The sequence below is a fragment of the Carassius auratus genome, chromosome 1 (genome assembly GCF_003368295.1).
Source record: "Carassius auratus strain Wakin chromosome 1, ASM336829v1, whole genome shotgun sequence".
NCBI classification, from domain to species: Eukaryota; Metazoa; Chordata; class Actinopteri; order Cypriniformes; family Cyprinidae; genus Carassius; species Carassius auratus.
In genome coordinates this window covers 24,052,999-24,068,396 of record NC_039243.1, presented here as the reverse complement: position 1 = coordinate 24,068,396, position 15,398 = coordinate 24,052,999, and the positions used below count along the sequence as shown (strand labels likewise).

General features: G+C 36.7%; 1 protein-coding gene across 1 annotated transcript; it reads left to right on the top strand.

Moving 5' to 3' along the window:
- Nucleotides 1–783: 783 nt before the first annotated feature.
- On the top strand, nucleotides 784–15,395 carry LOC113105013 (RING finger protein unkempt homolog). Its single transcript, XM_026266178.1, has 15 exons — nucleotides 784–1,282; nucleotides 2,922–3,131; nucleotides 3,214–3,390; nucleotides 6,320–6,450; nucleotides 6,547–6,682; nucleotides 8,105–8,222; nucleotides 8,983–9,067; nucleotides 9,219–9,442; nucleotides 10,197–10,262; nucleotides 10,355–10,523; nucleotides 10,724–10,822; nucleotides 11,122–11,307; nucleotides 11,613–11,794; nucleotides 13,014–13,274; nucleotides 14,038–15,395. Exons 1-15 carry the CDS (start codon nucleotides 1,134–1,136, stop codon nucleotides 14,197–14,199), a joined length of 2,355 nt encoding a protein of 784 aa, XP_026121963.1. The 5' UTR covers nucleotides 784–1,133; the 3' UTR covers nucleotides 14,200–15,395.
- Nucleotides 15,396–15,398: the final 3 nt, after the last annotated feature.

The following is a 15,398-nucleotide window of genomic DNA, read 5'->3' as shown; positions in this document are numbered from 1 at the left end:
TTTATGCAATCCAAAAACATAATTAAAATACATATTAATAATAAAATGAAAGTAAGGAACTTATACAAAAAGGTTTCCTTTGTCTCCAGTGTGTTGGAGGAATTTGGGGGGGTTTCAGGTATCCTTTGAGGCTCGCATGGGTATCGTAAAGTAATTTAAGTCCAGCCAGGCTGGCATTTAGTACCAACAGTCTGAATTTATAAAACAGAATTTAACCCATGAATCGCTGACCTGCATATCTGTTACAACATATACATACATATATATATATATATATATATATATATATATATATATATATATATAATGCAGTGCTATATATTTTTATATATATATATATAACAATATACTTTATTATTTGTTTTAATAATACACTGTATACGACTGATACAACCTTATTGTAATATCCTGTATTTGTGCAATGTTGTTTTGATAGAAATATATGAATCACTTTGTCTTTTTTGTTACAAGATTTTATTATTTTATTTTTTTCATACAATACACAAATATTATAAACCCTTTAAACAATGAAGAAATTTAAATCATTATTTAATTTAATGCACACATGTCCAAAAGTTAGCCCACAAATGTTGTAATTTTGTTGTATGTATTTTTGCATTTAAACTTGTAAATGAACATACAATTTTCTTAAGAATATTCTAAAATCATCAAGTGTAAAAATAATTAATGGACAAACATCCTTACCTGTTATGCCGTTTTATCATTAAGAAATCATCATCACGTTTGGGGACCTTTACCTGAAACTTTAATTTTGAAGCACACCTCGCTCTTAATTTGGGGATTTACTTCTGTTCGTTATCTCTGACTTCACTTTTCTATGACGTAGCTAGAGCCGTTTAGATCGTCGTTGTTTTAAATTGATTATTTCCAACGGATCAGTTCACAGAACAAATCTATGCTCGCAATCAATGCTCGCGCTGAACTGAATTGGTCCGAGCGACGCTCGAATCGAACTGTTTCGAAAGAACCGATTCGCGCACTACTACGACGTCATCACAATGCCCCGGAATTTCCTCCTCGCCAGATTTGGCGCATGCGCACATCGTAAATAGAGTGCGGACTTCGCTGCTCTCCTAATTTTAAATTGTTTGATGGCCACACATTGATAAATCATGTCAAAAGCACCATCTCAGGCCGGTTCTTCCGGTGCCGCGGCTAACCTGGGACCTTCATCGTCCTCTTCCTGCTCCTCACCTTCGACAGGCGGCACGACGTCCCCCGCTACACAGCACGCACAGCCCGAGAAACCCCAGCACTACACGTACGTAACGAAACACCTTTACACCCACCTGAGCACTGGTGCAGGTCACACATTTCCATGCATCAGCAATTTCACACTCCTGATGGGTTTTCTGGCTGTGATGAGCAAGAGCAAGAGCTGTGTTTTATGGAGGCCTAGCAGTGCGATTGATTGCATGCATTGCATTGAAGTGATGTTGTGAAGAATCCACTTGAGCATCCTGACAAAAGCTCTGGCGATTTGTAAACACACTAAAGAAGGCGAACCTTAAGGTGCTTATCTAGTCTAAAGTGTTACGCATCATGAAATCATAGTACAAGTTTGATTAATTATTTTGATCTCAGAACACTGATGAAGCAGTCGTTTCGTCCAGTCGTTCATAATAACTAACGTTATATACAAAAATTAATTATTTTATAGAAATTAATTCCATAAAATACTTATGTAGTTTATATATTTATATATTTTAGAGCTGTACATGTGTATACAGAATACAGCATTATACAATATTCATCACTATAAACCAGTGTTTCTCAAACTTTTTCAGCACAAGGACCACTTTATCTTCCAATTTTTTTCTGAGGACCACCTAACAGAATCCCACTCTAACACGCCCCCAAAAACCACCAAAATAGGAAGGATAAGCTAAATTTAAGTTTAATATGCAACTGTTTCAAGTAAAAAACTAATTATTCAAACACAAATGCAATAATATGATCAGAAATTATTATATACATTTTTATTTAATTTGAAAAAGTAAATGTGAAATGAGTTGCAGCTTAATATGAACAACAAACTGCACATGTGGAAAAAAAACTGCAATTAAACATACTGTAACAGCCTAGGTCCCACTTAATGCCATTCCAAAGAGCCATTAGTTTAAAACTGAGGTGGTGGGTATAGGAAGTCTATGGTTGTAACTATGGTAACAATAAAATGCTGAAAAGAATGTTCCCCTTAATGTCCAATATCACTGAAATTACTGGGATTTTACACATGAAACAAAAACTAGTACATTACAAAACTAATAGATCTGTAGATTCTAGATTTTGAGATTTCCATCTAAAACTTAACGTGAATATTAATGAGACGGGTGGTGCTGCTTATCACACATCAATGTCTGGCTCCAAACACTTGCCTAGTTTAGGTCATCGTTTCGCGGACCACTAGGGGGCGATGGCGGACCACACTTTGAGAATTACTGCTATAAACCGAAGGTACCCAAACTTTTCCTACAAATGGCCAAAAATCTAACTTCATTGAGAGCCATGGATACGAAAATAAACGCTGCATTACTGTATATCCATCTATATTATATTGAAATTAAAATTTGTAAATACATTTTATATTCTCTGTTTTCTAATGCATTATGTACATAACCACAATTGACATCGAAACCACTATGAATTTTGATTGATCAATATGTGCTTATAAATAACCAATATTCCTTCATTGTACTTTTCTATGATATTTTAAGATTTAAACATTTCTGATATTTCCCTTTTTTCAATGGTTTTTTTCATGACTCCTGAAGCAAATATAACACTCTTGTGATAGTGTTCACTTGTAGATTTACGGCTCTGAAAAATCACCTTTTCCGACCTGCTAAAGGTTAATAGCCAGACAAAATGTCATGTAGCATCTCTCGGTCTATGTCCAGGTATCTGAAGGAGTTCAGGACGGAGCAGTGTTCCCTGTTCGTGCAGCACAAGTGCACTCAGCACAGGCCCTTCACCTGCTTCCACTGGCACTTCCTGAACCAAAGACGACGGAGGCCGATTCGCAGACGAGATGGAACATTTAATTACAGCCCTGATGTGTACTGTGTTAAATACGATGAGGGCAATGGATCATGTCCCGACGGAGATGAGTAAGAACCAGCAGAAACTCCTTTTTTTAAGTCACGCTGTCTGAATTTATGCTAATGCCTTTCTGTACCTATGTCCTGCCAGGTGTCCGTTTCTGCACCGGACAGCTGGCGACACAGAGAGGCGCTATCACCTGCGTTACTATAAGACAGGTTCCTGTATCCACGAGACTGATGGGAAGGGCCACTGCAGTAAGAACGGCCCTCACTGTGCCTTTGCTCACGGCTCCCATGACCTCCGTAGCCCCGTCTATGACATCAGGTATGCAGATGACTTTTAAAGCAATAATCACTTATATGATTTATTTACCATGTCGTTCCAAACATATATCTTTCCTTTTCTTTGGAACATAAAAGAGTCATTTTTAAATGAAGTCATGCATTAAACTGCACCCACATTTAATATTATTATACACTAGCAGTTAAGCCCCTTTCACACTGCCATTCCGGCAAATACACGGGTAAAGTGTTCCGGCAATTGTTCCCGGGTCGCTAGATTTTGCACTTTCACATTGCCAGTGATTACCCGGGATATGTGGGTGCTTTCACACACAACCTGTAAAGATCCCGTAACGACACGTGACATCAGGGCTTGACGTGTAATGTACGAGTCGAAAACGTTAGGCATGTTATACTTTCACTGAAGTAAGCGAACGATCTCGGCATCAGCGCGGAAAGTGAGGAACTAACTGATCTCTGCTTCATTACAGTTTGCACTTATTTTTTCGTTGCGAATGTTGATCTTCCTTCAAAACAGCTGGTAAAAGAGTCGCGCGAAAACGTGCGTCATCACTTCGACACGGCATTAGATCTGGCTTTTGTTCACACAGCTCTTGTCCCGGGTTGAACCCGGCAATGTTACTAGGTCCCCGTCCTGGGTTCAATGCCAGAATCAATTCTTAGGATGTATTTGCTTTCACACAGAAGGTGACCCGGCAATGTTCCGGCAATATGCCGGGTCCGACGTGCAGTGTGAAAGGTGCTTTAGTTTGGTCGATAAGATCTGTAAACGTTTTTTTTGGAAGAATCTTTTACGCTCACAAAAACAGCAGATTTTTCATCAAAAGTACAGTGATATGTAATGTATTATAACATTTAAAAACTTTATTTTATATACATTATAAATATATTTTAAAATGTAATGTTTTCTGTGATGCTAAAGTTGAATTTACAGCATCATTACTCGAGTCTTCAGTGTCACGTGATCCTTCAGAAATTAGTATAATATGCTGATTTTGTGCTTGAGAAGCATTAAAGGGGGGGTGAAATGCTATTTCATGCATACTGAGTTTTTTACACTGTTAAAGAGTTGGATTCCCATGCTAAACATGGACAAAGTTTCAAAAATTAAGTTGTACGTTTGAAGGAGTATTTTTGGAACAAAGTTTCGGAAAGTTTTTTTCGAGTATGGCTCTGTGTGACGTTAGATGGAGCAGAATTTCCTTATATGGGTCCTAAGGGCACGTCTGCTGGAAGAGCGCGCGCTCCCGTATAGCAGAGCACTGAGAGCACAGACATTCACTGATCAGAGCGAGAGCGTCGCGAAATGTCACAAAAGAAGTGTATTTTTGGTTGCCAGGGCAAGACAACCCTGCACAGATTACCAAAAAAAAAACAGCATTAAGGGACCAGTGGATGGAGTTTATTTTTACAGAGCATCAACGGAGTTGTGCAAGTGTTTTTGTTTGTTCCCTGCATTTCGAACATGCTTGTTTTACAAACAAGGCCCAGTTTGACGCCGGATTTGCACATCGTTTATTTCTTAAGGATAATTCAGTCCCAACGAAAAAGGGTCACAATTGTGTGTTGGAACCACATGCGGTGAGTAAAACTGCTTCAAATATCTCTGTGTTGTTAACTTAGCTATCGGCGCGTAAGCACATCAAGTAAACAACATGCGATGTTGTCATCAAACTGCACTTTCGACATGTACAGCTTAAAAAAAAAAAAAAAAAAAAAGATGACATAAAGTGGAACTTAGTCATTTTCCAAAACCGCTAAGCAAATATATACAGTTTCAGTACATACCACATAGAGACGTCGTTGCTGATGCTGCTCTTGTTAAATTTCAGCCTCTGGATCTGATTCTGGATCATAAATTTACGCTGAATCTGACTGTTAGCCATGGTTTGTTGTGGATGATGTTTTTTTCCTCACGGTAATGTCACAGCTTCCAAAGGCTCTCAACGCAAAAGCCTACTGGCGCTCGTGATTCTTTAGCTCCGCCCACACGTCACGCCTCCAGCCGGTCGTGTTTTTCCGGGAAAAATCGGTACAGACTATCTTTCTCTTATGAATATAATAAAACTAAATACTTTTTGGAGTTATGAAGGATGCAGTACTACTCTATAGGTACTCAAGATTAAAAGGATATTGAGTGAAAACGAGCATTTCACCCCCCCTTTAACAATGTTGAAAATGGTTGCGCCGATTTAGATTTTTGTGAAAACTGTCATATTTATTTCAGGATTCTCTGAAGAATATGTCTGTTTTTGATCAATTTAATGCATCCTGGCTGAATAAACATATTCATTTATTGTAAAGAAAATCATACCCTAAAGTAGGGCTGCACATTGCGATATTTTATTTTTCTGCGATATATATTGCGATATGAAATCTAATCAAATTTTTTCTTACAAACAAAAATGGGGTGAGCACACTTACATTCTCATTTTAAATGATTCAAACATCAACACCATCATGTCAATTGATTAATATGCGCGAGGGAGAGAGAGCAAGACGGCGCTAGTGTTGTTTGAAGACGGTGAGCATGCGGCCGGGGATCGCTTTCTATCTTGCGCTCTCTCTCTCTCTCTCTCTCTCTCTCTCTCTCTCGCTCTTTCTCGTGGATGCGCTCTCTCTCGCTCTCTCTCTCTCTGCCCTGTTAAACTGACAGGACTTAAAAACACATGCAAATTATAAACTTTCACTCTATGATGGTTAAGCTGTGAAATTAATCCGCGAATCACATTCGTCAAGGGCCGGGGAGCAGCTGGCCTGTACAGTTAATGAATAACGGATCAACTACGACAGCCTACATCGCACATCCTGCGATGTGACTATCGTGGATTCGTACATTGCGATATCGATGCTTAAACGACACATCGTGCAGCCCTACCCTAAAGTAACCTTTGAACGGTAGTGTAAAGTTTTCCTTGGTTTGATGTATGTATTTTGAATTTCTTGTTAAGAGAGGCTCAGGTGTTAGAAGCCCAAGCTGCTACTGGATTGGTTGAGGGCACCTCTGGAGAAGGGCAGTCAGGAGTCGTGGCCAGCACTGCACTCATAGAAAAGATCCTGAGTGAAGATCCACGCTGGCAAGGTGTAATCTGCCTCTACACACGACTTCAAAATGAACCTAACAATACATTTATATGTCATTCTTCATGCTGTTCTGTGCTTATTTCTCCTCATGCAGACAGTAGTTTCGTGCTCTCCCATTACAAGACAGAGCTTTGCAAAAAACCTCCGCGGCTGTGTCGTCAGGGGTATGCGTGTCCCTACTATCACAACAGCAAAGACCGCAGACGGAGCCCTCACAAACACAAATACAGGTCTGAACAACTAATTCTTCATTTGAGAAAAATCCGAAAGGGATATTTAAAAAAGCCAGTTTTTCTCACTTTTATTTTATTCCAAACCAGTATGCTGTTATTGTTTTCAGTAGAACAGAAACAGATAGATCTTAATCTAATGAACAACAGTTCAAAGCATATGCTGCGTTTCCACTGAAATTACCCGGAACAATTGTTCCAGGAACTGTTTTCCCCCCAGACCTGTTGTTTTCTGTGTTTCCACCTCAGTCTAAAGTACCGGGAAGATTAGGCAAATAGTCTGGAGACTTCTGTGTGCGACTATCAATACAGGGTACACAAATTTTGGACTTGCATCCTCGGTAGTTCGGACTTTGCAAGTTCGACTCTGGAGTGTGATCTCCCACGGACGGGACGACACAAAACCGGTAATTCTGCAAACAGCAGGGTACTTGGTAACATCAGTCAGCTCGCCTTGGCTACTGCAATTTTCCTCTGTATATTTACAATAAATAACGAAATGGTATATAAAATACCACTGCCACCTTTCATTTTCATTTAAACGTAATAATAGCTGCAGAAATGTACTGAGTTCAGGGAAATGTGTTTATATACAGACTACATTACATTAAAAAGAAATATTGTGTCAATTACCTAATTTTTTGTATTTTAACATATATTGAATAAAGACCAAAGATTTACCCAAAACAAATGAAATTTTATGTTTAATCACTAAAGAGACATCAGAGCCAGCGGCACATATCAGAAGGTTTAGCCGAGGTGAGGCTGCTCTCGTCGGTAAACTGAGCTCCCGCTGATCGCGTGGAGCTGACCGTCTCCGAAATCAGCGAAACACATTTTTAAATAGGTGCTGTCTTTATAAATAATCCGCAGATTTGTGTTTTAAACAACTACATTATCACCTGAAATAGTTTTAAAACTACATTTCAGGACAGAATGAAAAATTATTCGAACAAATGGTGGTTGGAGTCACAACTCAACCGTGAACTCATCCAACCAGCATGTTTAGCGTCCAAGTCCCGCCCCCGAAAGTTCATTGGACAAGTTCCAGCAGTGGAAACGCAGCTTTAGTGACCAAAAAAGCCAGAAACAACTTGCATACTATATTCCACATGCTTCATGTGAAATTTATGAGAGATAAAAAATTTTTACATGTAAATTTTTTTAAATTATTATTTATTTATTGATTCTATCATTTGACATTTTTATTTAGTCAATTATTATTTTTTTATGAACTCACAAATCCCCTGCACTTTGGAAACCCCTGATTTTTTTCTTTTCTTTAAAAAGTAATGACACATCAGACTGCTATGTGTTCAAACTTCCATTTAAATAGTTTATATCCTGCTTCGTAGGAAGGTGACAGACATGTTCTGTCATTGTAATACATTTTAATGGTGCTGTGTTCTTTTGTTCCTGGAGATCTCTGCCGTGTCCCTCAGTGAAGCACAGTGATGAGTGGGGGGACCCGAGTAAATGTGAGAGTGGAGAAAGCTGCCAGTACTGCCACACACGGACAGAACAGCAGTTCCACCCGGAGGTATATCACACTCAATCTAACCCAGCTGGAGTCTGTTCAACATCAACATTTCCTGTAAGAACAAGGGCATCCATGTTCTTGCATGGTACTTATGGATGTAATGTAATAAAGCAGTGACTATTTGATTATGCTGTGCTTGAGATGCTCATTAGAGTTGCTATTTTGTTTGGCCTTTTGGCGTAAGAGGCTCTTTTTTTAAAGTTATTGATTGGTGGTGTTAATATTAGTCATCCTGTGTTAGTACTGTGACCATATAACATCTTCATCTGGCAAAGGATAAAATCTGTGGAAAAAAAGCGAGAACCTGAGCATATATAGGGTTTATAAATTGATAGTGTCTGTAAAGTAACAAAAATGTATATAATAATTAAGCTTTACTGTAATATAGTTAAATTTAAGCTTTAGGAGTGTCTCAGTCTATTTATTCTATTAATTAATTTTTTTAAATTAATATTTGTAATTACAAATTTTACCCGCTAAAATATTCTAGAGCTTGGCATTATACAAAAATATATATTCTTCATAAAAATGGCCATGCAATTTTAAGCTTTTATTAAATTGAGTTACTTTTCAGGTCTAGAAATTAAATTTTTTAACAATGTATTTAAACACATTGTTTTTGTAGTTATTTTAACATATTTAAACCTTGTTTCTTCCTGATTGAAATATTTTAAAGTTATTTTTAGGCCCTCTTGGAAGCATTACAACAACATCCGTGAGGTATCTGTAAAATCAAGCACAGAATTTATTTTCTCTACAGATCTACAAATCCACCAAATGCAATGACATGCAGCAGAGTGGCAACTGTCCCAGAGGGCCGTTCTGTGCTTTTGCTCATTTAGAAAGTAAGCTTACATTTTATAAAGTTATCAGGTGATGTTATACTCTTTTATTGGATGTTTAAAATCTTACACAGTAACTTATAATAGATATACAATACAATAATGTATTGTACTGTATATCATGCTTGTGTGTCATTTCTGGTTTGTTTCACAGAAGTGACTGTCAGTGATGAGCAGCTGGCCGCACAATGCAGTTCACCTCCGCTAGAAACTTCCTTCTCTGCTTCCTTAGAAGACTTCAGCCAGAGTGGGCTGAGTGCCAGCACAGAGGAAGGGCTGCTGGGAAGGGTTCTGTTCGAGGAGTCCTTCAGTCTTGAGGCCAGTCCAGGAGGAGAGGGGGGGTATGGGAAAGCCCCTGGGTTTGAGAGGGAGGACCAGGTATAACAATAAAACTTTATTTATTATTTTATTTGAAGGCGTAAGTTAGAAGACTTCTGTGTTTCTCAGATAAACACAGGGTTCCCTTTGTCATACAAAACCTAGGAATTTGAAAGTTATGACTCCAGACTAGGACAAGTAATAAAAATGAGTAATCTTAACATTTTTAAAGTAAAATTTTTTGCTCTGCTCTAAAATAGTTATTTGGCTAGAAATACATTATGATACACTGCAAAAGTTTGGGGTCAGTAATTGTTTTTTTTTTTTTTATTTTTTTTATCAATTCTATTTATTTGAACAAAAATACTGTAAAAACGCTAATATTGTGAAATATTTTATAAAATGTCATTTATTTCTGTGATGGCAAAGCTGAATTTACAGTGTATAGTGACTCATTAAATCATGCTAATATGCTGACTTTCTGCTCAATAAATGTATCTTATTACTGTATTTTTTGGACTGTAAGTCGCACCCGAGTACAAGTCACTTCAGTCCAAAAATAGGTCACGATGAGGAAAAAAACATATATAAGTCACACTGTCGCATTTATTAAGAACCAAGAACCAAGCGTTCTATCTATTTCATTCTTTCAAAAAAAAAAAAAAAACGTACCTTTGAATGGTAATGTAGTTCTTTGTGACGTAAAGTTTCTTTTTGGTGACATTTCAATACATTCCACAAATCGATACCTTACATTCAAATTGAAATAAGGAAAAACAAATATTTTAGCATAACTTTAATATCTTTCATACAGGCCAAACATAAAAGCATTTTAATGGAACAGCGCATCAGAGACATTTCATCCATGCACAGCAAACAGGTACAGAGCACCTACTGATTCAAAACAGACCTTAATGAAAATTACCAATAGGCCAAGCACCGTTTGCAGTACTCCATGTTGTGTGTTTTCAGGATTTATTGGTGTTTCTGCCTGTCGGCAGTCCTCGCAGTATGTCCTCCAGCATACCCTCCAGTCTGGCAGCCACCCCACCCAGCCCTGCACCCCCAGGCCCGTCTTCAGGCATGAACGCCAACGCTCTTCCCTTCTACCCTACAAGTGACACGGTGGAGTCCGTAGTGGGTAAGTGAGAGAGAGTTTATCCCATAAAAATAATTATTTTTATTTTGTTCTACACAAAATGTTTTAAGAATTGGTGTTTCTTTTATTAATTTTTGTTTAGAATTGTGTGCAAAAAATATAAATAATTGAGCTTTACCATTGAGTAAAATAACAGAAGACTTCTGTTTTTTAAAACGGCTTCTGTTTCTCGTTTTGACTAGAGTCTGCATTGGATGATTTAGATCTGAATGACTTTGGAGTCTCGGCTCTTGAGAAGAGTCTGGAGAGTTCAGCTCGACCCAGCATGGGTCTCATGTTGGGTTGGTGATGAGTCTTATCATTGCTCTGATTCTATTTTAATGTGTTTATTTATTTAAAATTTTAATATAATGCATATTCTTATTGTGCTTTTTATATACTGTGTTTTGTTGTACAGTTCTTTGGTGCAACTCTTTGGTGCAACTCTTTTGGTTGCTTTTAAATGTGCCATAAAAATCTATTTTGACTTGACTTATATAAAAAAAGGTTGATATCGCTGCTGCTGTAAGCTGTAGCGTCTCTTCGAAAATTCAACATTGACATCCATCTTCAGTTCTGTTTTTATAATCATTTTCCTTAGGAGGCAGTCAGTTACAGAGTTCAGCACCTGTCAACATCCCGGGATCCCTCAGTAGCCCCTCCCCTTTCAGATCGCCCTCACCTTCTCCACCAATCAGAGCCCACCACTCTCCATTCCTCTCTGCACAGATGCCACAACCCAGCCAATCAGAGAGCAGTTTTTTGGGGACCTCCCATGGTTCTTTAGGTTTGTGTTATTTTTATTTATTTTTATGTCAGCTGCATTTTTTCCCCCTCCATATTAAGCTCTGTTAAGCAGTCTCTGTTTTTTCATTCTTGGGATCAGAATGAGTTTACAGCTCCTGTGACATATCTAGGTCAACTATCTTGTTTACAAGCGCAGTGAGAGTACAGTATATAGTAGTCGTATAAACATTAAATGTAATTACCAGTTGTCTTTTTAATACAAAGCGGTGTTGTTTTGCTGTAATGAACTGGATAGATTGTGTGGCGGATGCAATCTAACATGATAGCTTTGTTTTGTTTTTGTAGGTTTAAATGGCATGAGCAGCAGTATTTGGGAACATTTTCCGACAGGCCAAATTTCACCAGGTACCCCTCCTGCCCTACTTTCCACAGGAAGCATGTACGAGGCGTCACGTCTCAAACAGGAAGTGGAAGAGGCACACAGGGTACTAAAACATTGGGACCACAGCTGGAGACAGATGGCTCAGGTCAGACTCCATCTGTGTGTACTGTGTACCTAAAGGACCATATTTCACACTTTTATAATGTTTAATTTTATTCCCCTAATTTCACTAATGTTAGACAAGGTTTCTTGTGCTGGTCTAGTTTTCCATGAATTTCTAATTTTCCACCTTTTTTTTCATTCAGAGAATTATTCATTATGATATTGGTTCTGTATCTTTAAGACTTCCACATGGAAATATAATTTGTTATCCTCTTTATATGTAAAAAAATACAAACATATTCCAGGCTGTTGTTCATCAGGTTTTTGAATAATTAATTAATTGCGGGGCAGTCATATATTAATACATTCATGGTTGTGATGGCAAGATTTGTTGCGTATTTATTTAATTAAATTAATATCTACATAATACATAGTAACAATAATATGTGTATATATTATTTTATGTTTATTATTTTATCTATCTATCTATCTATCTATCTATCTATATATATATATATATATATGTATATATATATATGTATGTGTATGTGTGTATATATATATGTGTGTGTGTATATATATATATATATATATATATATATATATATATATATATATATATATATATATATATATATATATATATATATATATATATATACATGTATGTAATCAGACTACTAATTACTTCAAACCTAGAAAATACACTACAAAGAGAAACTCATAGTTGTTTAATTTAATAATGACAAAAAATACACGAGCCTATTATTTTTTATAGCCTACACTCCCAATATCTACAAAACGTTTTTTTGTTTTATTTTGTAAAATAAATAAAACAAATATGGTGCACTCTGCATTCAGTCTCTGTGAATATCTTCCAGAAACGAGTCACTAAAATGAATCAAAATGTCATGAGAAATGCAGTATATTTAAAGAAAGCTTGAAGTGTCATGTCGAAAACAAATATTTTCTGTTAAAATAATCTTAATGAAACTAACTCGAGATACAGTCTTTCACGTCTGAGCTCACCTATAATGTGTCTGTGCACATCGCGTGCTAAAAGATAATCATCCACACGAAATCAGGCTTAAGATTCGCATTCATGAAAATGTTCACATCACATTTATTAATCTGTTATATTTGCATTTCCTTAGGACAGAATCCATGCATAACATTGAGTTACCACTAAATTCAGTTGAATTATTTGTTGACCTATAGTATGGGTAGTGTTTTGACTGTATGCTTTGTGTGACCTGCTGCAGTCATTGGCGGTCTTAAAAGCAGACGCAGAGGAATCTCATCTCTTGGCGGGACAGCTGGGTATGGAGGCGGAGCGAGCGCTTCAGGCTGAAGTGGAGGCGCAACAGCAAGCTGCTGTCCTGGAGGAGGCCCTAGAGAGCCTACGGCACGCAGAGAACCCACATCTCCAGCTTCACCAGTTACAGTTACTGCACCGACTGCCACTGAGCTCCATCTGCAGCCTGCAGGCACAGATCTGCTCCTGCTTACGCACCGTAGAACAGGTAATACAAACCTGCTTCCTGACAACTGATGAGGTTTACTTAATCCAAAAATCTAATGAAGAATAGTAAGAATTGATATTTTGTATTAAGAGTTTCAAGCTTGTATGCTAATTATTTATATTATTCATTATAAAAGTATTATTATATTATATTATATATTATATTATATTATATTATATTTATTATATTATATTATATAGTTTACAATAAGGTCCCATTAGTTAATGCATTAACTAATGTTAACTAATGCAACCTTATTGTAAGTGATACCCACTATATTACAGTTGATATCATATATAATATTTATATTTTAATGAATTAATACTTGCAATTATGCTTTAAAATATTTTTCGTTAAATTAAAACACCAATTATTTATTATGATGGTGGGGGGGGGGGGGGGGTTGAGTGGTGTTTCAAATTAGGATTTGTTTGTTAATGAGAAATGTAATTTCTTTATTTTTCTTTTGATTCTGGTAATATATAACCTAGGCATTGCTTTATATATTATATTTTATTATAGAAAAACACGTTATACTATTTTAAAGTCATTTTAATTTTAAGGCTGATTTAAATTTACAAATGAATGCATTTTTCTGAACAACAAATTTTCTGAGCAAACTTTTTTTCTTTCAATTCTGGTAAAATACGACCTAGACATTTCTTTAATGTTCACCTAATAATGTGAAGTACCAATGGAGCCCAATTAGATGAATAATAAAGCATGTTGGATAGCATTGAATCTCTCTCCTCTCTTCCCTCAGGCTGTGTTCAGGAAGCAGAGGTTATATTGTGTATCTTGCGATGAGATGGGATCAGTGACGTTACAATGCCAACATGGCCTGCACTGCGAACGATGCGCAGCCTCGACAGAATGCCCGCTGTGCACTGAACACCAGCAGAACATGAACATCCCACAATCATAATCCTAATCTGCTATCATCCTCGCAGGATCTCATTCACATTTCACTCAAATTCTCATTAAATGTATCCTATAAAGCCCAAAGCCTTATCTTAGCTAAAAGCTGAGATTTAATTGATAAATACGATCTGGTTTGATTCATATTAATGCTATGCCATATTCTTCACGTTTGCACCCAGTCAGTCCTCCTAAACCTCAGTGGGACCATTTTATTTAAAAAAAAAAAAATTACTAGAGAGACACTGACACGCATTACCAGTTTGTGATATTTTCATGTTTATTGTGGGGACAAAACATCACGGATACAGTATAATAATATGGTTATGTCTCATTGTAATCATAATTTTCAATGTCTTTTAAATGGGAACAGCAAACATAAAGTATTCAAATCTGGTCGATCACTAATAATAATGCTAACATGACAACACATTTAGAGATTTTAAGGAAATATTTAAGTGAAGATCATGATACCAAATTGCCATATTCCCTATATGATTTAATATATAGAATCCTAACACGTATATAGTAAGACAATCCTATTCTTTAAAAAAACAACAAAAAAAAAAACATGTTTAAATCGAAATATGGAATGTCCTTCCAGAACATTCTGAAATGTTTACAGTAGAAATGCAGTTTGTGCATCTTCAGTGCAGCTGAAACGTTGTTGTTGTTTTTGCCAGACATGGGGAGATTTCATAATGAGTATAGTTTGTAGCTATATAGGACATTTACAATTACATTTATAGGATTTTTAAAGGAGAAATTCCAGGGAACTGCTACAGCAAGGAGGAAAATAAATACGGTTTTGAAGCTTTTCATTCTCAGGTTTTTTTTTTTTTTTTTTTTTGATTTTTAGTAATCTGGAGTGCAAGAGCAAGGCGGCAAACCCTTTATGCAAATCTTATAATATGCATATTTTATTTAATGCATTTATTGAATAATTTGCCTGTTTATTAAACCAACAGCATGTTCCCAACTGCAGCTTTTTTTCATGTAGAGGTGTTTTATACGAACACATGTGAAGAAGCGGATAATTCATGTGCACAGATTACCAAACACGAGAGCAGTCATAAGCTACGGCTGTCAGGAGAGGGCTTGACTTCAGTGCGTTTCGATTTATTTGGATGATTTTAATTGAATTCAGTTTGAAGGCACGGTTATATGGGATGCTCCACTGATGACTTCCCTTGAAACAGCTTCACT

What these genes read in the sequence shown, in the direction of transcription:
- LOC113105013 (XM_026266178.1), top strand. Translation starts at nt 1,134, where the DNA reads ATGTCAAAAGCACCATCTCAGGCCGGTTCTTCCGGTGCCGCGGCTAAC. An exon ending in CCTCACAAACACAAATACAG is followed by an intron (nt 6,683 to 8,104) that starts GTCTGAACAACT and finishes TTGTTCCTGGAG; the next exon opens with ATCTCTGCCGTGTCCCTCAG. An exon ending in GCTTACGCACCGTAGAACAG is followed by an intron (nt 13,275 to 14,037) that starts GTAATACAAACC and finishes CTCTTCCCTCAG; the next exon opens with GCTGTGTTCAGGAAGCAGAG.